This window comes from Rhinolophus hipposideros (genome assembly GCF_964194185.1).
Source record: "Rhinolophus hipposideros genome assembly, chromosome: 1".
In the NCBI taxonomy this organism is placed as follows: domain Eukaryota; kingdom Metazoa; phylum Chordata; class Mammalia; order Chiroptera; family Rhinolophidae; genus Rhinolophus; species Rhinolophus hipposideros.
In genome coordinates this window covers 90,127,793-90,153,762 of record NC_138047.1, presented here as the reverse complement: position 1 = coordinate 90,153,762, position 25,970 = coordinate 90,127,793, and the positions used below count along the sequence as shown (strand labels likewise).

At 41.4% G+C, this 25,970-nt stretch overlaps 1 protein-coding gene across 8 annotated transcripts in view; it reads left to right on the top strand.

Moving 5' to 3' along the window:
- Window positions 1-13,520: 13,520 nt before the first annotated feature.
- Window positions 13,521-25,970, top strand: part of PCDH7 (protocadherin 7) — a 409,833-nt gene continuing 397,383 nt past the window's right edge. For 5 of the 8 annotated variants that reach the window (XM_081056069.1, XM_081056068.1, XM_081056070.1 and 2 more), the window contains exon 1: window positions 14,464-17,775. In XM_081056069.1, the coding sequence (XP_080912195.1) occupies window positions 14,602-17,775 (3,174 nt within the window). In that variant the 5' untranslated portion in view covers window positions 14,464-14,601. Of the gene's footprint in view, window positions 17,776-22,362; window positions 22,424-23,972; window positions 25,862-25,970 lie in introns of those variants that run through there. The other 3 variants (XM_081056071.1, XM_081056073.1, XM_081056067.1) reach the window with 3 other exon arrangements.

Here is a 25,970-nt window from a genome sequence, read left to right as displayed (position 1 = left end):
AACTGCTGTGGCTACGCTAGCAGAAAATGGGGGCTAGCAAGAAGATAGTGGCTGAGCTAGCAAGAGCCGATTGCAGTCAGCACGGTGGATTGCAGCTAGCGAGTGAGTATGGCAGAGAGAGAATGACAGAGAGAAGTGGACAGTAGGTTGCGGATTGTGTAGCTCCTGCTTCCTGTGTCTCCAACCCAGCCGCCAGCGAGAATATAGTGTTATGACTTCACTATCTATGGCTCCCTGGGTGTTCCTTTTTGGTCTCATCATATCCTACGTTCTTATGTGGGGAATGGGACCAGAGACCCTGCATGACACCCTGCATGACACCCTGCATGACAGCCAGACCTTACATTGGGAACTGCATGCATTCAGTTGCAAAATCTAAATGCAATGGGATAATTGAAGTGACAATTAATTCGGGTACCCTGTTTACCCGAAAATAAGACCTAGCCGGCCCATCAGCTCTAATGTGATGCGTCTTTTGGAGCAAAAATTAATATAAGACCAGGTCTTATTTTACTATAAGACCAGGTCTTATCTAACATAATATAATATAAAGCTGGGTCTTATATTAATTTTTGCTCCAACCTCTAGTGTAGAGTGGTACGTAGTATAATTTCTCTGTGGTAATCAGGGTCAATCTACTCAAGCTAGCACAGTAACTCTTTACTTTGCCTGTTGATTCAGGGGCATGGGAAGCCCAAAGTGGCTGGGTGAAAGTCAACTTACAGTTCAGTGGAATCACTGTTGTGTCTCCTGGTGAAAGCATCCCTCCCTTTGAAATTAAGGCATCCTGGCCAGCTGAGCATCAAGTTTCCTGAACAGGAAGCACACATCTGTCTTTGAGTCACTAGGGGTAATAATGAGTGCTACTTAAATTGCCACCCAATTCCTGATTTCTTGATTCCTGGGAATGCGCTATCAGAGAAATAGCACCATATATTTAACATCTTTTCTGGGGAAGCGATTAGTGTGTTTCTTGTTGTAGTCAGGATGCTTATATCATGTTGGGTGGAGTTATGACCTTGTACATGTCTTCATTTGAAGATGAAATATGACTTAGGCAGAAGCATATATGTGCCAAGTTGACTTGTAATGGTTAATTTTATGTGTCAATTTGACTGGGAAATGGGTGCCATATTTGGTCAAATATGACTCTGGGTTTGTCTGTGAGGGGGTTTTTTGATCCAATTAACATTTAAATTAGTAGACTGAGTAAAGCAGATTGCCCTCCTTGATGTGATTGGTCTTTATCCAATCAGTTCAAGGCCTAAATAAAATAGAAAGACTGAGTATGAAGGAATTTCTCCTGCCTGATTGTGTGAGCTAGGGTATTGCTTTTTTCCAGCCTTGGGATTAGGACTAAAACATTGGCTCTTCTTGGATAGAGACTGCAGTTTTTTTTTTGGAGTTTACTCCACCAACTCTCCTGGTTCTCAGGCCTTCGGATTTGAATTACAACCATACATCAACTCCCCTGGGTCTCTAGCTTGCCAATTGCAGATCTTAGGACTTTTCAGTCCCCAAGATTGTGTGAACCAATCCTTATAAAAAAAAAAAAAAATCTCTCTCTTTCTCTCTCTCTCTCTCTCTCTCTCTCTCTCTCTCTCTCTCTCTCTCTCTCTCTCTCTCTCTTTGAGTTTGTCTGGAGAATCCTGACTAACATATATGTTAAGGAAGAAAAGACAGGGAACTATGTGATTATGTGCTAGCTCTTAACTGCCTCCACCAGGAAGAGACCCACATCATTTCTACTAATATAGCTTTGACCAGAGCAATTCACATGGCCAACCTGACTTCTAGATGCCATGGGAGAATATTCCTTTCTATGCTTGAATATAGCCAAGAATTCACCTTTATGAATAATGAATAACGACTAACACAGTAATTCAGTCCACTTATGAATAAGACACTCCTAGTTTGCAGCAGAGTACAGTTCATGTCACATTACTCGTATATCCTTCAATCATGCAATAGAGATCAAAGTCATAACAGCAGGTTTGGGAGCAAAAGGAGACCCCAGAGTAGAAAGGTACATACAAGTTGAGGTCTTATCAACATTAATTCATTGGACCCTATATTAAATAATTTAATATAAGAACTTTGAATTGTCTCTGGTATATAATAAGTACTTAATTAATATTACCAATTGTTTTTATCATCATTACAAAGTGGTACTCTACTGCCGAAAATTAGATCATCGGTAAAACTTTTTTTTTTTTTATTAGTTTCAGGTATACAAAACAATGTAATAGTTAGACATTTATCATTTATATCCCTTACACAGTGATAACCCCCTCAGTAACCCTCTTAAAGAGAGACTCTTCCTGAAAATACCAAAAGAATTCACTGTAACACCATTGCAGTGTCATGGATCCCAAAGATAAAAGAAAATATTATAGTGGATCAGAAATGAAATATCAATGAAAGGGACATTTCCATAAATACTGATTATTTATGGAAATAAAGCTCCTTGAACTGACTATTTTCTTTAAGCCATTTCGAATTAAATGTAGTGCCCTTGAAAATTAGGAACAAATAGTACATTTGCTTTGATCTGACATAAAGGATTTAAGTAAATTTAAATAAATACAGCCCTATTCTATGTTTCAGTCCAGAGAATATGGACCAGACTCAGTTAAAATAAGCTACGCTGAAGACGGGTTTTTACAAGAGAGAAACACATAAGATTAATTAAATAAAGTGAAGAAAGATGTTTGGTGTGTCTGCTTATGGGTAAAACTTTATAAACTAATTAGATCAGTTTTCCATTATCATGTAAGATATTATTTATAATGAATCAGAGCAAGGATTTTCAAATATGAATGAATGGAATTGGATCCCTCCCAGCCTCAGTCACTTAGTAGCTGTGATATCTCTTTATTACTTAACCTCTTTAACCCTTTTAAGTTTCAATGTCTTCATCTTACGGTGGATACAATTATTCCCATAGTCTAATAACTTCATAGTGTTCTCAGCAAACTTAACCTTCTTAAGTCTCAGCATCTTCTGTGGTATATAGAAAATAATATTCAAATAATAACTTCACAGGCTAATTATTTGAGGTGATAATCATCAAAGATTAAATGATAACTTTATGAATTGTGTTGAGAATAGTGTCTGGAACACAGATGAGCCACACTATGGTAACAATTATCATTATTAAATCTAGTCCTGACATTCAGCATCCATGAAATTAGCAAACAGAATATTCATGCTTTAAAACCATGAACATTTTGTTATATCTTCCCCATATTTTGTAGGTCAGGAATTTAAGCAGGGCTCGGGTGGGTGATTCCTTAGCTCCATGTGGTATAAACTGTGGTGTCTGCCACTCACTGGCATTCAGCTGTCAGATGGACTGATCTCCAAGGTCCAAATGGCTTGACCCCTATGTCTAGTTCCTCCTATGTCTCATGTGACTGGAAGGTGGGCTCCTCGAAGACTGTCACCTGCAGTGCCTACATGCCATGGAATCTCTTCAGCGTGGTGGTCACAGAATAAATGGACTTCTTATGTGACAGTTCAGAACTTTCAGAGAAAGTACTCCAAGGGACAGGAACTGGCACACTGTTACCTTCACTGTCCTATTGGTAAAAACTTGTCACAGATCTGCCCACTTCACTCAAAGGGAATAGAGAGGAGCAGCCTCTCAGTGGGAGGAATAACCATTTTTAATAGCTAATAAGGCACATGCTAGGTTCTTTGTATTATAATGAAAGCAGCATATCATTATGTAGATGGGTTATGTGATGTGACATGGGGTACACTTAAATAAGAGCTTTGTGAATATGGAGCTTTACATACAGAGTTTAGCAACATAGTGCCTTGTCTCACATGTAACGTGAAATACTGTATTTTTCAGTGCTGTCACAATACTCATGAAAATCGATATTCTAAAAAATACCAGAAAACCATTTTCTGTTAAGGGTTAGTAGTAAATATTTTAGACGTTCCCGGCCACATACGCTTTCTGTCCTATATTATTTTCTGTTTGTTTTTAACACCCCTTTAAAAGTGGAGGGGGAAAAAAAAAACAATCATAGCTTAGGAGCTATACAAAAACCAGCCAGGGGTCAGATTTGTTCTGTAGACTATAGTTTGCTGATCCCTGAACAAAGGAAGAGCTGCACAAATGTAAATGACTCCAATACTAAACTATGAAGACGAATACAAAATAGAAATTCAAATCCTGCAAAATTTAGGACATGTAATCTTAAGTCCTTAGAACATTAGGAGTAAAGCAAAAATAACTTTTCATTAAAAATTTAATTTGTACCAGAGTGTTGGTTTTTTTTATAAAATTGTCATGTTTACTACCCACAACCACCTCAAAAGTGGCTATAGTATCCCCACTATAAGATATAATTAAAATAGGAATTATCTGAAGGCAAGGATCTGGGTTTCACTTGTAGTCAAAATCTAACTCAGGGCCTGCTATAAAGTAGAATTTAAATACATGCTGGATGAGTTGAAATAAATGATAAAAATCAGGGCTTAGGGAGTTAATCAAAATCACAGAAGTCCAAAGTGGAAATCCAACTCTTTTTCACCATGCTCCCACTTTAACAACTTCTACCACCAACAAGCTGGTCCAACAATTATTTATTATAGAGATGTGTTATTGTCCATAAGAAAATACCATTAAGCAGTATTTCCTTATAGATTAGGTTATGTAAAGTCTTAGTGTGTATTTTATTTTACAGAATTGAGTTTATGATTTTTGAGAATCTTTGATGTCCATGTTTTACTCATTATAACCACTCTCTATCAGTGTTCTTAATTATGGTGAGCAAGGACAGATTCAGGTTTTGTAGGGCCTAAAGTTTATATAATTTGGGTTCCTTAAGAAAAAAAAAAAATATATATATATATATATATATATATATATAAAATATGATACAAAAATAGTTACAAAATGAATACTTACTTAAAGTCATCAAAGAAATTCCAAGACGTTCCTCATTTTAAAAAATCTGAGAAGTAAAACAAGTATCACAATGTCTCCCCAAAGCCCATAATTTATTAACTAATTAATGAACTGACACATCTCTATAATATTAGATTGGTGCAAAATTAATTGCAGTTTTTGCAATTATTTTTAACCTTTTAAACTGCAATTACTTTTGTACCAATCTAATGGTAATTTTTTTGAACTTTGGTATGACCAACATTTCTGAGAAACAGATACATAGAATCAGTCTGAAATTAAGACATATGGAAAAGCCATTCAAATGGATTTTTAAAATGTTGTTGAACTGTGTCAAGCTTCATAATTGTGCAAATACAACATACTTTGACTTATTCATCAATAGTTGTAAGAGTTTGTCACTTAAACACTTGTTTCTTTAGGATATCTACTAAATTGGGTGTATCATTTCATGCCAAGTGCCAAACTTTGTCAGGAAAAGATGTGTCAAACGTGCTAACTCCAATCCACTGGGATGTACAAGTCACCCAGTTGCACATATAGACTATGTTTGCAGTAATGCTGTATATTTGTGTCCTCAAACACAAAGATTCTGATAAATTCTGTATTTGTACAATTTCTGTTTAGAAATTGAACACTCACACTCAGAAGAATAGTGTTTTTTTAAGTGTATCTTCTGACTTATTGCGCAATTCCTGACAAGAGATGTTTGTTTTCATTAAACCATCAATGAGAAGTACATCTCTACTTGGATTTTTGCCATGTCTAATAATTATAAGAACTTGCCACAGACTTATTTCTGACATTGCACACTTAAGCCCTGATTTCACTCCATCACCCTTGTACTACCGGGATCTCACACTGGGGGATCTCCTATCACAGTGGCACCTTGGGCACTGCACCTTTGTGCCACCACAATGGATGCTGGGTGGATTCTTGGAAGCCATTCTGCACCGTGGCTGTTAGCAATAATTTAACTATGAATGAAAATGACTGTGGGTCCACAAAAATACATCTGAACACACTCAAATTAAATGAATCCCCATCTCAACTTCCCCTTAACTAGAATGAATCTCCATATCAATTTTCCCTTAACTAGATCCCCAAAACGTTTAGGGCTCTCTAATACTATTTACACAAGGAGTGTCACAGAGTAAATTGGACTGGAAGGAAGCAGTGTTCTTAACCTATTTGGCTTAAAATGCTTACTCTGGCAAAGTTGAAAAACACATGACTGTGCAAACACATTATTGCAACCCCCTCACCCAGGGTCTTGAAAGAGGTCAGTGCAAGTGAGAGACCCCTAAAGCTTAAGCTTCATTAGCTTCACATTAAGTCTGCCCATGAGAGTAATTCAGAAGCTGAGGCACACTGACCAGAACACTAAAAGGGAATAATTTGGGGCAGTTGAAGGCAATATTAGTTTACAGACCTTCGGAAACTACTATTTTATAAGGCAAAATAACACAGAAACTGGGACACTGCCTTAGTTTCAGCGATACCTTTTTAGGTTTCCCACGTTTTTCTCTCACCCTCTTTCCTATGTTTTAAATAAATCTGTTTAACAAGAAAAATAGAAGCAAAGCTTCTCATTTGTTAGGTGAAGGGGAAGCTTTACATCAAATGTCACTGAAAACGCAAGGGTAGGTACTATTTCTTTCCTCCAAAGAGGCAGACATGATCAAGCTGTAGCTAACATCTGGAGAGAGAAGGAAACACTCAGAAATAGAATGATCTAAGTAAAATTTTCAGTGCTGAATTCAGATAGATACTGTTACTAAATTGCAGCTGTTAACTTAATAATGCATCAAAACACTTAATAAGTTAGTCAAATTAAAAGCTTCTATTTACATACTCATAGCGTTTTTTCATCCAGTCGTTTGGGGACAATATTGAAAATCAGTTACACAGCCAAAACAGGAAATGAAAAGAATAACTGTAAACAGTCTTTATTATCTTTCCATCTCACTGTGAGTCAACAGTACTGTTCAAAATGTTAAACTCTATCCCAGGAAGAAATTTTACTAGGAAAAAATTAACTAGACTAAAACATGTTGCTAATGTTAAAAATCAGTAAGGCACACATTTTATAAAGCTTGATGAAGAACTTGCTTTGCTAATGGAACTGTATTTTTAACTATGGCTAAAACTACTTACTGATTTATAGGGATGTGTAGTTGGAACCCGCCTTGTCTATTTGGTAAGCCTTTTAAGCCAGCTTTACTTGGATAATTCATATAATTCATCAAATAAGTACTGCAACAACAGTCTTTTAAAAGCTACTACTGCTTTCCAAAGTCAGTGTTGGTCTAAAGTTTACTGACAGTTTCCAGGTATTGGTTCTAGGTCAGGTTAAAAATTGGTTTGACTGATAGAGTTGAACACTGATTTCATTTTGGCCATCCATGTTCCCTTTGGAAGTGAAATTACAAGTTTACTCATGGTTGCCCAAACTAGTCTGTGGCCTCATCTAACCACAAGGGGGCTAGGAAATGCAATCTTACCCTAGATCCACAAGCCAAAGCCAGCAATATTTGGGGAAAGGTCCCAGTGATTACCTTTTAAGGATCAGCATCTACCACTGGAAAAATCCATTGCTGCTACAGTAGTTAGTAAAATCTGCTATTTAACCACTCTAGAAACATTCCGCATTATGTATTTTCTAAATGCAATGGGTTAAATTTGATTGAATACAGTTTTGTACCACCCGGTATTGTACCACCTGGTAATTAGCATAAGAAGTGATCTAGTTAGCATAGGTCAACATAGTCAGAGACTAAAACTTATGAAGCTAATTCATAATGTTCAACCATTCTTAGTACAAGCAAGGTCATTTATTTGAGTAGTATATTCATACAAGCCATTATAATGAGATTTTTTTTCCAAAAAAAATCCTTAATATATTATCTAGCTTAGAGGTCATTATTCACAGCAGCATTTGACATATCCTGCCATGGTAGTAAAGAAATGCCAAATGTCTCAAGTTCATGCTGCAAAGGGCATTGGAATGTTCAATTTTACCACAGAGTGACAGGGAACAGCTTCAGATGGCCACAAATAATAGGGTATACTGTTTTGACCTATAAAGAGTCTTTCTTCCCAAAACTCACCCAAATTTTGCAAAATTCTGTGTATTCCTCCCAAGCTTAGGTTTTTATGAATATATAAAAATTAATGTAAAGACAGAAAAAAAATCCGTAAATTATCTTGTACATAAAACGCAAGGTGTTTGTTAGTTATAGCACCTGACCATATATATATATATATATATATATATATATATATATATATATATATGTATGTATGTATGTATGTATGTATGTATATGTATATGTATATGTATATGTATATGTATATGTATATGTATATGTATCGGAGGTGCCAAAAAATGTATCCAAGTGGACACTTTGGTCAGTGTTGCTCAAACAGCAGTTCACCATAATCAGAAGTGTCTGGACGCTGATGGTAACCGCTTTGATCACCTCTTGTAATTGCAGGAGTCAAACGTGACTTTTATTCATCTTTTGTTATGGGTATATATTGAGTATTAAAATTTTAATACAGTTTTCCTTTCTTAAAAATGTGTATACATTTTTGGCACTATATATATGTCATATAAATCTATGCCATATTGTTTATGTTTTGGCATTTAAAACTTTGTAACTGTCAATTTGTGCTAAGCTTAAAGTGAAAATCATTTCTATCAAGTGTCATTTTAAAACTGAAAATACTATTTAAATTGGCAAATCTTTACACAGCCTATGAATTTTTAGACAAACACTTAAAATTATTTTCACAAGTTTCTTTTTCTCTGTTTACAGAGTTTTTATAATGGCCGTGTGGAAATGTTTTATAGTTATTCAATACGTAGTCTGAATCAATTTAGTTTAGTTCTTAGCTTGTATTCTTTTTTTTATTGATAAATTGCAATATATGGCTTTGCATAACATTATTTCATGATTTAAACAGCACAACTGGTTCTATTTCTTGGCTGGAGACCAATTAAATAACCATTGATGCAAGCAGTTATTACCTGCTTAAAAGGAAATCTGTGGTTTCCTTATTTAAACTGCTGAGCTTTAATGTCCATCAAAAAGTCTGTTATTGCAATGAATAATTTATCTATTTCAGTCTACTACACATTTTAACACTACAAGTTTGGATTGAAAGTTGCAAAATATGCCTAAAGTTTCTCACAGTCCCAAGAATCAGAATCATACTTGCTATAGGTCAATAATTATACATAGTTATATTTACTATTTGAAACTATATGTTTAAGGGACAATCATTTCTTATAATTATTGAGCGAAGAAAGACTAAAGAATCAAATTTACCTAAAGTAGTTGGATAAATGATTGGTCTTAAAGGCTTCAAGAGCATATCTGCACATATGTAAGTGAAAATAAAGAACTCTTAAAAAGATGAAAGGTCAATGGATTTGAAGATGTAGGGGTGTCATTTCCTCTGTTTGTCCCTTGGTGGAGTTCTTGAGTCACTTTCTCCTTTCCCTGTCAAACTGCTTTATAGGTATTCTTTCCAGAACTGGCGCTCCCGGACGTTTACTGTATTTAACCTTTTTTTCTAGTATCATTGTGAATACAGTCTATAATAAATGAAAGTTCCCCCTCATCATGTCTCTGGTAACTACTTCTCTGTATTTTTACTCATAAAATTTTGTTACTTCTCTTCCTGTCTTTTCTGCAGGCTTAAACTACCCTGAGTGCTATTATTAAGCTCAGTCGCTGAAATTTCTTAACAGCAAAGCAGTTTTTAAGCAAGCAAGGTTGATAGGTGAATTAATTTAAAAAAAAAAAAACACAACAACAACAACCGAATATCCTATTAGGATAGGAAATTTGGTATAGAAAATCAATTGTTGGCCAAACTTTTATTAAGTATCTATTAGAATGGGATGACATTTCTGTAATCAATTTCATTTGTATACCTTGGTTTCAAAGGGACATTTCTTTTCATTGTCCTTTTAAAAAGCAGGAAGAAACAAACCCCCGACATTTCAACATTCCCTCAAACATTTTGATTCATACAAGCGATGACGTCCTAGCACTCTGATAAACGCAGGTTTTAGGATACATCTCCTTTTCTCTTTTCAGTTCTGGCCGCCAAAGCAGCAGCACCAGGAGCAGCCCCAGCAGCGGGCTCTTTAATTTATTGCAGCCGGTTACACTTTCGATCCCATTTCCTTCGGAACCCTTTTCTCTCAGGTTGAGAAGATAAATGCAGCCTCGGGTCTGAAAAGCCGGGCGGGGGGTTGCGGGTGGGAGTGAAGCCGGATATCATATTCCCATGGTGAGGTCTGGTACCGCGGGGGATTAAGTCCCCCGGTTCTATTTAATGAAATTGCTGAGCACTTGTGACACTGGCTCTAAGACTGCGGAAATGGGGAGGGGGTGGGGGGAACGGCTTCTCGCCTTCATTCATCCTCGGTGCCCGCGGGAGGCTTGAGTTGGAGTGTCATTCTCTAGACAGGGGGCGGAAGAGGATAGGGAGCTCCAGCCGCGGCAAGGGCGCCCCGAGGTCTCTTCTTACCTCGCCCACACCCCCATCCCTCTCATTTCGTACCCTTTCCCTGGAATCGCGCCGCCGGGCAAAGCCGCTGCCGTTCCTTGGCTGCTCTTGTAGAAAGGTCGAAGCTGGGGACCAATGGGAGAGGGAGGAAAGCCAGGAGGTTTTAGGGCCCTGGCAGTCTGGCCACGCTGTTCTCCATGCCGCACACGTCGGACCCCTTTCCCCTGCTGGCTTGGCGCGGCGGTGGAGTTGGTGGGGATAAGTGAGGTGGGCGGGCCGGAGACTACCTCCGGTCGCAATGAGAAAACCACTCCACTGTGAAGGACACGCTGCACCCCCAGGTCATCTGGGAAGAAATTTGCTGCACGCTAGGGGAAAGCCGCCCACGCAATCGCCCCTCTCAAGTGTGCGCCTGGAGAGTGTGTGCTGGTGCAGGGGGCGGATATTTGAAGATGCGGAGGGGCTGGTTCAAGTGTATGGTCTGGTGGGGAAAGAGAAAGTGCACGACGTCTGAGCCCACGCGGCTGCCTGAAGTTTGCAAAATTTTAGTAAAGGCGGAGAGGGGAGTGAGTGCACTGCACCATATTGCCCGCATCGGAATGCACCCGCGCAAGGCCGCGGCGTGGAGACGGCTCCCTTCTTTCGTCTTGGATCCTGAAGATGGGGGACCGGATGTCCAGGGAGGCAGGAGTTCTGATATACCAGTTTGCCAAATGTAAGGGGGATTTGGCGTTACCGCCACTTAGCTGGCCGGGATGGCGCTGCGGCGCCCGCCTCCGGCCCCTCCCCTCTCAGTCCCCTCCCCCCACCCGGCTCCAGACTGCGGCGGTGTGCACTGAGCCTGCGCGCGGGGCTTTTCTCGCTGATGCTGCAGATACGGTGCTGCGAGGCTCGAGTGGCGGCGGCTGGGAGGGGGGTGGGGGAAAGGCCGGGTTCCCCGCCCGGCCGCGGAGGAGGAGCCGCTCCCCCCCGTGTGCTGCTGCTTTAGCTGACTGGAAGATACCAGCTCGCTCGCACGGAGCACACACTTCCACCTCCGCACCTCCGCGATCCACCCTGGGGAGAGCTTGGAAATCTCTGCCGCCTCTACCCCCATTCCTGCTGGCTGCGCCCGCCCAAACAACGGCGCGCTACATCTGCTCGTAGACTTTATTGCTGTTTGTCTTATTTAAATCGTTCTGCCTCCTCACACAGGTCTCGATACCCACTCTGAACAGATTTCTTTCTTTCTTTCTTTTTTCTTTTTGCTTTACATTGTCCTTTGAGGGGAGGCACTTCAATGCCTATAGATTGGGCAGGCGAGCCGAGGACCAACCAAATTCCAGCAAACAGCCCCTTTGCTCTTTTGAGATGGAAATATCTACTGCCTGTTTTAACTCCCTTACTCCTAGCGGGACCCCCTCGTTTAACCGCCGCCGAAATAAATGAAGAGTAAAGGGCTACAGTTCAGATAACATAACTAAAACTGAGATTTGATGGAGCGGGCTCCGGGGGCCGTGACTGAAAACTGGGGGAGCCTCGCGTGGTGGAATACCACGTACGATCAAGAGTCACACAGTCAAAAGAAGGAAAGGACCTAGGAACACTTCGGTACACAAAGTTGTTGTTAAAGTTTATTTCCCTTTTATCCAGATAGGTGACGCTACGGTTTGCCAGTTACTGAAGGCTGCCGGGTTTTGCTGAGAAAATAATACCGAGGCTTCAAACGCGCGTTTTTTTCCCCCCGGCGCGCGCTCACACACAAGGTCTATCCCAGTAAGCAAGCACAAGGACAGGACTGCCAAGCTTTTAAACAAAGACAGGCACCTCTACCACCCCCGACCCCAGTCCTCCGAAGTCTGCGGTCTCAAAAAAGGATTCCTCTCCCGCTCTCGGGAGTTGAATGTTCTCTTAACCATCGCGACCCTTCCGGTTTCTCCGAACATCAGCGGGGCTCCCTGGGCGCACGCGGAGCCCTCTAAGCCACCGGTAACCATGCCATCACCGAGACACTAACTCGCAAACCCGTGATACTTGGTGGGGTGGGGGACATTCTCTGAGAAATGGGAGAAGGGGAAATGTTTCCTGACATCCGCTCCAGCGCTCTCACACACGCACTCGGCATTAGATAGAGGAGGAATTTTACCAGCCGGAGGGAAGGAAACCAATCCCCCCCTCCCCCAAGACAATGGCTACACACGCCGGGGAAGGGGAAGAGGGGGCGGGGGGCAGACTTTGGCTAACGGGAGACAGGCTGGGACTGTGCATACTCGGAGTGGCCCCCGGAGCAGAAGCTGGGCTTTTCCGAGCGCGGTGGCTGACAAGTACTCTCTCCTGTCTCCCTCCCCGCGACACTCCTCCCTCCCTCTCTGCGAGTGTGTAGTTTCTGCTCCACCGCTGCTATCGCCGCCGCCGCCGCCGCCGCAGCAGCAGCAGCAGCAGGGACAAGCTTGAGCAGCGACAGAGCCAGCGAGCTCCCAGCAGCAACCACCACTTTGGGCAAACTTGTGGGTTTCCGGCTTGCGGGTAGTGAGCGGGAGCTTCCCACTTGCCATTCAGTATCTTCGAGCTGTGACAGGCCAAGGGGCGGCGGGAGCACCCGCACCAGACTCTCCAGACGCCAAAGGGGACGAGACAACTACGGAATTCACCCGCCGTGCCAGGGCACTTCCGAGGCAACAACCGACTGGCACTTTTACACCCTTGGCAAACTGTTGTGGGTTTTTTTTTTTTTTTAAGCTACTTGGCAGCTGTCTCTGACTCCACCTCCCTCTCTCCCCCCTCCCCAATGCCTTTGGCTTTTCTTCGGAAATCCGGACAGAATTGGGCATCTTTGTTAATTGCCGTTGGGGGAGCCGGGCCGGGGGCTTTCGCCCGGCCAACGTCGCCTGCGCACAGAACCTGGTTTGCTCACCTTTGAACTGCAAAGGGATCAAGTTCAGCTCGAGTTGTTTGCATCGGGACTGGGAGGAAGGAGAGGGAGCGTGCAGGAGAGAGAGTGGGAGAAGGGGAAAGGGGAAAGGAGAGGAGGGAGGAAAGAGGAGGAGGAGGGAGGAGGAAAGGGAGGGAGGGAGGGGAGGGAACGGAGAGAGCGGGAGGAGAGAGAGGCTGCAATCTCCTCCCTGAATCGCGCACAGCGCTGCAGATCCCAGTGCTCCGACATGCGGGCCGAATGCAGGTGAGGAAAGGCACGGACTCTGCGGCTGCGAACCCAAACTTGGGCACCGCGCGGTGCGCACGGCTCAGCCTTCGCCCCCGCCGGCGAACTGCTGCTGCGGTTCCAGTCGGCGGCTTCGTGACTAATGACCTTGCGCAGAGTTGTTAAGCAAAAAGAGAAAAGCGAGATTTCGGGAGTGAGAAGGGACTGACTCTCTCTGGGCGTCTCTGAAGATGGCTAGGGCTGCTCTTCCGCGCGAGGGGAGAACCCGGACGCGGACCGCTCTGTAGCGCGGGTGGTCTCAGCTGCACGGTGCCCGAAGCGACCTGACCGGGGGTTTTTCGTTCTGGGTCGGTGGATTGGCTCCCCGGCTGCCTGAGCGGAGTCGGAGTTGAGACTGGCTTGTTGCTGACCCCAGCGCCTCGTGTAGGAAGCGACTCACGTTTGCCTGGGCAGCCGGAGCAGAAGCTGGAGCTGGAATGAGTGGCTGAAACGTGAATTGGACTCAACTCCAGTAGCAGCAGCAAAGACGAGCAGGGTTGGCAGGCGGGGGAGGCTGCAGGCTCGCTCCCCGCCGCTTTCCCGGCTCCACCGCCCTCTTGCCGGAGCGGTACCGGCCCCTTCCGACTGAGTGGGGACGGGAGCCCGGGATCCTCCGTCCGCTGCAGGGATGACTCCGGGGGGGCGCCGAGCCAGCGGCGCGCAGTGTCCCGTGAACTGTGAGTACTGCGACTGAACGGCGGCCGGTGAGCGGGCGATTAGCACCCATTGCATGAATTATGAAACAATAACTTTCGGAAGAAACAGGAGGGGGGGAAAAAAAGAAGTAACTATCACTGGTTCCCCCTGGCCGACTCTGCACGCTGCTCTTGCCCCCTCCCTCCTCTTCCTCTCGCTTGTTCCTTCCTTTCCCGGAGAGGGGAGAGGGCTAGGAGGGCAGGCGGCCGGCCCCGGAGGAGGGGGGCGCAGCGGGGGCTGTGATTAGAAGGAGCAGTAACAGCAGCAGCAGGAGAAGATGCTGAGGATGCGGACCATGGGGTGGGCGCGCGGCTGGTGCCTGGGCTGCTGTCTCTTCTTGCCGCTTTCGCTCAGCCTGGCGGCCGCCAAGCAACTCCTCCGATACCGACTGGCGGAGGAAGGCCCAGCGGACGTCCGCATCGGCAACGTCGCCTCGGACCTGGGCATCGTGACCGGCTCGGGTGAGGTGACTTTCAGCCTGGAGTCAGGCTCGGAGTACCTGAAGATCGACAACCTCACGGGAGAGCTGAGCACGAGTGAGCGGCGCATCGACCGCGAGAAGCTGCCCCAGTGTCAGATGATCTTCGACGAAAACGAGTGCTTCCTGGACTTCGAGGTGTCGGTGATCGGGCCCTCCCAAAGCTGGGTGGACCTGTTCGAGGGTCGAGTCATCGTGCTCGACATCAACGACAACACGCCCACCTTCCCGTCGCCCGTGCTCACCCTCACGGTCGAGGAGAACCGGCCAGTGGGCACGCTCTACCTGCTGCCCACCGCCACGGACCGTGACTTCGGCCGCAACGGCATCGAGCGCTACGAGCTGCTCCAGGAGCCCGGGGGTGGCAGCAGCGGCGGCGAGGGCCGGCGCGCCGGGCCTGCAGACAGCGCCCCCTACCCCGGGGGCGGCGGGAACGGCGCGAGCGGCGGCGGCCCAGGCGGCTCCAAGCGGCGGCTGGACGCGCCGGAGAGCGGCGGCGGGGCCAACCCCGCGGGCCGCAGCAGCGTGTTCGAACTGCAGGTGGCCGATACCCCGGATGGCGAGAAGCAGCCGCAGCTGATCGTCAAGGGGGCGCTGGACCGCGAGCAGCGCGACTCCTACGAGCTCACCCTGCGAGTGCGAGACGGTGGCGAGCCGCCTCGCTCCTCCCAGGCCATCCTGAGGGTGCTCATCACCGACGTGAACGACAACAGCCCCCGCTTCGAGAAGAGCGTGTACGAGGCCGACCTGGCGGAGAACAGCGCCCCGGGGACCCCCATTCTGCAGCTGCGTGCGACCGACCTGGACGTGGGGGTCAACGGGCAGATCGAGTACGTGTTCGGGGCGGCTACCGAGTCGGTGCGACGGCTGCTGCGCCTCGACGAGACGTCCGGCTGGCTCAGTGTCCTGCACCGTATCGACCGCGAGGAAGTGAACCAGCTGCGCTTCACCGTCATGGCCCGCGACCGCGGGCAGCCCCCCAAGACCGACAAGGCCACCGTGGTCCTCAATATCAAGGATGAGAACGACAACGTGCCGTCCATTGAAATCCGCAAGATTGGGCGTATCCCACTCAAGGATGGGGTGGCCAACGTGGCCGAGGACGTTCTGGTCGACACCCCCATTGCACTGGTGCAAGTGTCCGACCGAGACCAAGGCGAGAATGGGGTGGTCACCTGCACCGTGGTGGGAGACGTGCCCTTCCAGCTCAAGCCGGCCAGCGACACAGAGGGCGACCAGAACAAGAAAAAGTATTTCCTGCACACCTCGGCCCCTTTGGACTATGAGACCAACCGGGAGTTCAACGTGGTCATAGTGGCGGTGGATTCAGGCAGCCCCAGCCTCTCCAGCAACAACTCCCTGGTTGTCAAGGTGGGAGATACCAACGACAACCCTCCCGTCTTCGGACAGTCGGTGGTGGAGGTTTACTTTCCTGAGAACAACATACCTGGCGAGAGGGTGGCCACAGTGCTGGCGACAGACGCTGACAGCGGGAAAAACGCGGAGATCGCCTACTCGCTGGACTCCTCTGTGATGGGGATTTTTGCCATCGATCCGGATTCTGGAGACATTCTTGTCAATACGGTGCTGGACCGCGAGCAGACTGACAGGTATGAGTTTAAAGTTAACGCCAAAGACAAAGGCATCCCGGTGCTGCAGGGCAGCACCACGGTGATCGTTCAGGTGGCTGACAAGAATGACAATGACCCTAAGTTTATGCAGGACGTCTTTACCTTTTATGTGAAAGAAAACTTGCAGCCCAACAGCCCCGTGGGGATGGTCACTGTGATGGATGCTGACAAGGGGCGCAATGCGGACATGAGCCTGTACATAGAGGAGAACAGTAACATTTTTTCCATTGAAAATGACACTGGGACCATTTACTCCACTACGTCTTTTGACCGGGAACATCAGACCACATATACATTCAGAGTCAAGGCTGTGGATGGAGGAGACCCTCCCCGATCTGCCACAGCCACAGTCTCTCTCTTTGTTATGGACGAAAATGACAATGCTCCCACAATTACCCTTCCCAGAAACATTTCCTACACTTTACTGCCACCTTCAAGTAATGTCAGGACAGTCGTAGCTACAGTGTTGGCAACAGACAGTGATGATGGCATCAATGCAGACCTTAACTACAGCATTGTGGGAGGGAATCCCTTCAAGCTATTTGAGATTGATTCCACCAGTGGTGTGGTTTCCTTAGTGGGAAAACTCACCCAGAAGCACTACGGCTTGCACAGGTTGGTGGTGCAAGTGAATGACAGTGGGCAGCCGTCCCAGTCCACCACGACGCTACTGCATGTGTTTGTCAATGAAAGTGTGTCTAATGCAACTGTGATTGACTCCCAGATAGCCAGAAGTTTGCACACCCCGCTTACCCAGGATATAGCTGGGGACCCAAGCTATGAAATGAGCAAACAGAGACTCAGCATTGTCATTGGGGTGGTTGCTGGAATTATGACAGTGATTCTCATCATCTTAATTGTAGTGATGGCAAGGTACTGCCGGTCCAAAAATAAAAATGGCTATGAAGCTGGCAAAAAAGATCACGAAGACTTTTTTACGCCCCAACAGCATGACAAATCTAAAAAACCTAAAAAGGACAAGAAAAACAAAAAATCGAAGCAGCCTCTCTACAGCAGCATTGTCACTGTAGAAGCCTCTAAACCAAATGGACAGCGGTATGATAGTGTCAATGAGAAGCTGTCAGACAGCCCAGGCATGGGCCGCTACCGATCTGTTAACGGTGGGCCTGGTAGTCCTGACCTAGCCAGGCATTACAAATCTAGTTCCCCATTGCCTACTGTCCAGCTTCACCCCCAGTCTCCAACTGCAGGGAAAAAGCACCAGGCAGTACAAGACCTACCACCAGCCAACACATTTGTGGGAGCAGGAGACAACATTTCAATTGGATCTGATCACTGCTCTGAATACAGCTGTCAAACCAATAACAAGTACAGCAAACAGGTAAGCTGCATCCCAGTATATTTAAATATCCCAGAGAGGGCTAATAACTTGGAGACAGAGCATGTTCTGCAAAGTTTGGTCTTCTCTTTTTTTAAAGCTGTGATTTAAAAGTTTAATAGCAGGAATTGAATGTTAATTCATGCACCATGAGTGTGGTAGAGGCCATCTATGCAAGGTGGCCACTGTATTTTGCAAGTTAGACTAACGTTTACTAAGCTACTAAAGAAAATATTCAAAGTATATGATGTTTTGTACCTCTTTGTACTTGACAGCCCCAATTCATCCTACATTTCATGTTTCCAGAATGTGTGTGTGTGTGTGTGTGCGCGCGTGTGTGTGTGTGTGTGTATATATATATATATATATATATATATACACATATATATATATATAATTTGGGTGGTTAGCTTTAATCTGAAATTATTTTAACTTGTGGCTTCTAAGTGGATAATTGCATAGAGAGAAAATTTCTAGTTACTACTGGTGTCTATGCAACTTGAACACTATACAGTTTTAGCTGCCTTACACATTATGCAGGATTTTACAGATAAACAGGTGCTGACTCATGCAAATGTTGTACCAAGTCTGAGATACTGAAATACTGACTACGTTGACAACATGGCTGGTTTAAAAATGTTTAATGATATGCAAATGTCATGCAAAATCACATTTTTAATATTTTGATATCTATAACAATTCGACTTCTATGAGATTATGCAGTCAGCATTTGCATTCTTCATGTTTGGTATTAAAAGTTTATAAGTAAAAGTACACTTTATGAACCACGTATTATTTAAGCCAAGTGACACAAATATTCATGTTCCATGCACTGTGTGCAATATTTTGGTATGCCTTGTAATATACTGAAACTATGAAGGTTGTATGGAATATTTGGCACAGTTATTTCTCAGTGAAATGTGGAAACAATCAAAAAGTGTATATTGAGATACTTCAGAAAATATAAATTTTATTTTTGAAAATGTCGCTTGTGTGATATATGTAATACTCATGAAGTTCACTTTGTACACCCATCAAATTTTGACACACAGAACTAAAATCTTTTGGAAACTTCTGTGTCTTAATGCTTTAGCAACTCCACAAATAAATCTGCTAATAAATCACTTGTTTCTTAATTCTAGAACTCATCTCAAGAAACACATTTATAACTGTCAGATAATATTGAATAACAGTTTTTCTATTGAATATGCTTTGCATGTGGAATGTGATCCGAGAAGAATTGAGGCAAAGAAAAAAAGTTATTTTATAGCTTCATTAAAAATGATATTGATGGGCATGTTAAATATATTATAAAACAAGAGCTAGTAATTCCTTATTGCTTTCATAATTTTAAAAATTAGTTTCCTAAATAAATATTTTCTGTATGTAATACTTTATTGTAGCTATTTGGATAAGAAGAAACAGTTAATATGCTTTTATATCCAATAATCAAAGCAATCCAAGAAAACACAGGCTTGCACTACATTGCATCAAGTAACTTTTGAAAATATGTCTTTTTGATGCATGTGAGCCTGAGTTATTTATTTCTATTAAACTGAAATTTGACAAGTGGAAAGTTTATATAAGTTGTGTCATCCCTTTATCTAGAGTTAGAAGCCGATTTTGTTTTGTTCTGTTTGTAAACAAGGACAATTCCAGTTAAAATAATAGCACTTTTGTAAGATTAGTTATAAACACCCATAAATAAATTGAGGTCTGTAGAAATTTCCCCAGAAAATGGTAATTTGTAATGCAAAAGCCTGTGAAGAGATCTCACTGCAGAATATTTATTTCTCAGCTGTCATTCTAATAGAACTTTTTGTCTTGTGGCTGAATGCCATTTGCATTCTAAATTGTGGAACCTTAAGCTTTTGAGTGGACACATCAGTGGCAGATTTATAGATGATTTTATGTAACTACCTCATGTTCTGTGCTGTCACCTAAGCTTTATTTGACTCATCAACTAGGATTAGCTCTATATTCTTGAATATTTAAAACAGTCAATATCAAGAATGTTGTGGCATCCTGTTTAAAAGGCAAAGTGATATGCTTATAAATAAACAAATGTATGGTGTTAGTCTCTTAGATGAGCAAAAACGTCCACATGCCATACAAAGCCACTGGAATAAATCATGCAGATTTGCCAAAAGTGACTTTGGAAAATTTGTATGTCGTTAGGTATTCAACAGATGTATAAAGTTTTAACCACAATACATAGCAGACCTAAAATGAAATAAAGGCGAATGGAATACATTCCCCTTAATGTAATTGGTAATAGTAATTGATACGCTTCATCTCAATATTGCTGTCAGGGGACAAGGGATCTGTTTACAAAGTTACATTCTGTTTAGACATCTGACATAATAAACAGGATCTTTTTTTGTTCTGATTTTTGTTTGTACCATAAGTAGATGATTTTCTATTTCTACTTTAAAAAGGTGTTATCTTTAGTTTTTTACATACTGCCAAAATGTATTTTCTTTGAGTACACATGATGTAAAATAAAATTTTAAAAAATTAATGCAGGGTTTTGTTATAATTTCCCCTCTTTGATACTGAATTTAGCTAAGGAAAATCTTGAGGGTTGCCATCTTTTAATTCCTTATTGTAGGAATTAATTAAAACTCTGAGATTTTATTTGACGGAAAGCCTTTATTTTATTTATACATTTCCGGAATTGCCTTGTCATAGTTCTTTACTTGTGATATAATGGAAGTGGTTCCAGTTACAGTGTTCAATATTAAACATTTTGAAGTGTTGCTCCGAAGTCCTCTTAACAGTTACATTATAATAAGTTAAACAGCTTTGTAGAAATAAAAGTTTGTAAATAATGCCCCCCCCACACACACACACACGTTTTGGTTTGTTTTCACAGCTCTAGAGCTATTCAAATAAAGATTCTATAGTTACTAGTGGGCAAAAGCTAGGAGATGTGTGTTGTAGAGTTGCTGGAATTATTTCTAAAATTCATACATTAGGAAAACTGATCATGTAGCCCAGGTTTTTGTAGTGTAGACCTTTCCAGTTGAAACCATTGGTCTCAAGTAAATAATGTGTCGAGTTGAGCAAACCATGGGTCATTGACAGCATTACTGAGACTAAGTGTCCGTCTTTTCATTTCATTCTTCCTTTGCTTGGTTAACCTGGTCTTGGTGGTTTTTAAAGTTTTGTGATTTGGAAATACAACTGTGTTTTTAATTTGTAAAATAAAAGCAGAAAAATTTGACTTTTCTATTTATTTTTAAATCTCTAGTGCTTTACAGTGTTCAGTATTTTTTCAATTTTCTTAAGAAATTAACATAATTCCAGAATATTAGTAGACAATATAAAAGTGTAATTACCACTTTGCTTATTATGTTCATGTCCTTTGAGTTTATCCTGGATATGCTGTTATTTAGATAATGCACTGTCAAGTAAAAATTTTATTGTACTTAGTAAATGGAAAGCAAGGTACTTTATTTTTGGCAAGGGTATAAAGGATACAACTTGAATAAACATTAATTTAAAAATCCATTTGTAGCTGATCCTGAAATATTCGAGAAAAATTCATATTAACTCCAATGACAGTTTTCCTTGCGTAAGGAACTGCAGAACATAGTCTGAATAATGTTCTCTTTAATTGATCAAATTGTGCTCAGTATTCATTGTATATATTCTTAGTAAACTATATGGCACATTTTTTATTTTAATTACTTCAATTTTGGAAGCAAATGGATGATGTGACTTGCCATCGTCTATTAGAGTTCTAAGCCCTGAGAAAACTAAATATCAATTTGTGTATGTAAAATACACTATATATGTTATAGCGGAAATGCATCTGCAAAGTGATGCCAACCACAGCTTCCAGTTTTAATTCTGTAAGCATAATTTGTACAATATGGTTCTCCTGTCTGTAACCAAGAGGGCTTTCAAAGCCACATTGAATCTGCATCTGGTGGGATTTCTGGTATCTTCGGCTTAATAGTATAGACAAGAGGCTAATTGATGAAAGTTAGGCTGTATCTTTAGTCAGGAAGTATCTGCTAAGGCAATATGACCTGGATCTCTGGATGAAATAAGGAAAGGGTAATACACTGATTTGATCATCAATGAACATACAAATTTTTATGGAAGTCCAGATATGACAATTTGAGCCTTATCTTAAGTCAATGACTTAGACTGAAGACCACAAAGATCAATTTAAAGATTTTAAGCAGATCGTGCAGCTGGATAAATATAGCCAAATCATTCTTTCTTGTTATCTTTCAGTTTTTGAGTAATTACATATTTCAAAAGTATGCACATGGTATAGATGGAAATCTTTCTCTCCCTCTTTCCCTCTCTCTCGCTCTCTCACACGCTCTCTCTCCACTCCCCTTCCACACACAGAAACACATAGAAGTGAATTTATATAAATGAACTATGGTGCCATTAGACTTTTATTTCACTGTGGTATTCATAGACTGGTATGCAAAAAATATTTGAACTTTAAACTCATGCAAAATCAAAATGTATCATGATTAACTGCTTAATGTCTGTATCTAAAATAACTAGAATCATCACATTTTAGAATTAAAAAATGTCAACTAAACTAGTCTCCTCATTTTACAGAACAGGAAACTGAGGCCTGGCATGAAAAAGCAATTTGATTGTGATCACAAGATTATCAGGGGTATAATGATATTTTTTTTATTATCATACTAACTCTAGGAAAAAAGAAATTGAATTTCTAAAACACCCTCTGTATATATTTCAATAGTGACAGAAATCGGTTGAGATTTACTTATGTATGTATAACTATATATTTGGCTATATAGACTGACATTTTTACATATAATCCTAGAATATAATGCTACTCTAGGCTCTAGTTTTTCTTTTTAAATTATTGGGCACATTGTAGCTCAAATTTTATAGATTTTTAAAAGCAATTAATGTTTGTTTCCCCCTTATGTAAGATAGCAATTGCTGATATACATTAAAGTAGCTTAACATGGTTTAGAACATATATTCAACAAGTTAATTGACAGAATTTGTCATTGTAGTAGAACAGTGACAGTAGATGTAAGTACCTATAAAGAGCATTTAGTATATCCTCAATAAAAACATATTTTCCATAGACATTAATAAAATCTTTCTATACATTATATATGAAACTTTCTGTATACTCTCATTGGGATATATAGCCTTTCCATCAATACTGATGATTCCCTTTGGCTGCTGTGCTCCTTTGCATTTTTTCCAACTCTGCACATACCAACTGTGCACTTACCTTAGTAACATCCATAATACACTAATTTTTCCTCTAAATTTGTTTTCTAGCAAATGTTTAGAAGAATGACATTTTGTTATTTTTTAATTGGATTGCCTCCTTGATAGGCAGTTAACAAATCTAGTGCATTAGATTCTAAATTTACATACTAACATATAAATGATTAAATTTATAAATTTCAAAATGAAATCTGGACTATTTTTAAAATTAAATGTAACATGACGAAACCATTGCTTTGCCATTGCCACCAATGCTATTAGGCATTTTAACATCATTTTTTTTCCTCCCTGGGAGAGAGTAGTGGTAGAGGTTTATAGGAAATTTAGAATAATACTTGTTTAGTGCTTTATGTTTAAGCTGTTTATAACCAATTTCTAGACTGTAGCAAAGTTCTCCATCCATTACTTTACGATAACTGTGTAGAAATTGTAAGATCTGTTTATCTATATATATTTTGAGTCAGCTTTGCCTTTCTTATTTATTTTAAAAGCTCTTAGAATCTTTTCTAAAGCAGGAACTCTGTTTCAGAACATTACACAGTGCTTTATTTAGCATTAGTGTTGTGGGAGAAATCACATTCCAAGAAGAATTGAGCTGAAACCACTAAAACTAATCTTAATTATCACTTCTGGTGAATTAATGTTTTAAAGGCAGAATAAAGCTTTATTTTCAGGAATTTAGTGATGTTTGTATTGAACTCCAATGCTGTGTACAAACAACACACACTCACACACACAAAAAAACTGTTAAAGCTTCCAAGTAGGATTCCTCTGACAAGTTAACTTCCCCCCACCCGCGTGCATATTTATTGTTTACAAATGCATAATTTGCAAATAAATATACCCTGCTTCAAAAGTTCTAGATCATTCTGATTGGGCATAAGACACTGGGGAAAATTTTTTCATTTTTTTTTTTCTTTTACCTGCATAAATCTTTATTTTCCTTCTTTCAGATGCGTCTACATCCATACATTACTGTGTTTGGCTGAATTCCACTCTAATATGATGCTCCATTATGTACCATACTCTGATGACCTTGCTACTCCGAAACCTGCTGGAGCCTGACCTTGGCCGTGGGGTATCAGCCAATCACTGCTTGTTCCACTTGTTGTGCATTTGATTTTCAAGTTTGTTTTTTTTTCCTCCTTGTTTAAGGAAAGATAGTATTAAAATAAATAAACCTAAAAGAAACAGTATTAATAAAGAAATGTGCTACTAATGGATGTCTAAGTCACCAGGAACACCATTCTCAAAGAAGTAGTTAGCAGAACTTAATTGTAAAGTCTTTTAAAAAATCCCAAAGCATATTTCAACAATGATTTTAAAACTCTGGCTTTGTGTGAACCAAGGAAAATTAAGTCTATTATGTCTTTGTCTATAATATATTAAATACCGACTTTCAATAAAATCTTAAAGGGATCAATATTTTTAAAGTGTTATGTCATCACAGCCTTTTCCAGGCCAGTGAGACAGTTACTCAGGGAATAGTGTCTCTTGCTCATTCTGTGCGTGCATTTCTAAATACCACTGTGTGTGTGTTTGTGTGTGCTCCCACATATGTGTATACAAGGACTCGGAGAAATATTTATAAAAAACATTGGCTGTACAACAAATTTGAGAGATTCATTTTGTGTTTAGCACAGGAACTGCCAGTGGATCGCTTTTTCCTTAATTTTGAAATATCGAAGTAGCTATAGAATTTTCAAGGTGTTTGTTTGTTTGTTTTTCCTTCAATTCCTTGGGGAAATTTGGCACCTTTTAATTAGATCTACCGAAGTCACTGTGTTCACATTTAGAAGGCATATGTGGCTTCTTGTTTTCATGGACCACATTTATCTGAAGGCTATTCTTTTTGATGTCAGATAACATAAATTCAAGCAGCTTCTGAGATTTTGGCATATGACATAACACATTGTTGAGAGAGCAAGTGGCTGAATTTGAGTTGTATAAATGATTTTCTGTCTGTCTCGGAATCCTCTTCCTTGTCCCTCTATGTACATTTATGTCTCCATTTGTTATGTTGCATCTGTTTATGTGACTAAAATACGTGTTCCACATGTAAAATTGGACAATTTTATAATACATTTACCACATCATCTGCCCTATGAAAGTTCTCCCCAAGTTTTGAAATACTGACCAAGGATGCTAGATTCTAGAGATTTTTTGGGTGAATTATTTTTACTGTAAAAGGCCTTTAGGCAAAATAAATAAATATCAGAACAACATTAAAGTTTGGACTGATAGGAAATGCACGCTAGCCCACGTAAATCTCTAATGTATATATTTCAGGCTTTTTATTTATTAGCTGTTTATTTAATTTTGCAAAAAGGAAAACTTCAGAAATACCATTGAGACTATAGTGAAATTCCTGACTATAACCTAACTACCCTCAACCTCTTATTTTATTTTGAGCACAGGGCCCAGCGTAAGAAACTGGTGAAAAGAAATCTTACCACTTTCTGCTTCTGGGAATGTCCTGTTTCTACATCCTAAGTAGTAAACTTCCTTAGATATACTTAAAACTGTGAATCCTGTTACAAATCGGATCAACTGAAAAGCAAATTATAGACAAAAAAAGTCCAGAAATTGGGGATAACCTGATGCGCCACCACATAGAGGAGATATTTATGAACACTTTCATAAAGAACATTCTAAGGTAACATTTTGCAAATTCGAGGTGCAATTCACTATTGGGGCATGAGTCCGTTTGTGAGTCTCTACCACATTAGAATGATAGGAAATCAGAAAAATTCCTAGTACGTGAGAGTTAACATTACCTTGTGCACCCTGTGTTTCAGTTGTGTTTGTGTACATGTGTGTTCCTCTTCTTGCTTGTTACGTTAAAAAAAAAAAATGTTTTATTCTGAAAGCAGTTGAAAGGGAACCACCACTCCAGATTGTTTGGGATGGGAAACAGTGGCTATCTACTGTTAGAAAAACATAATAAATCA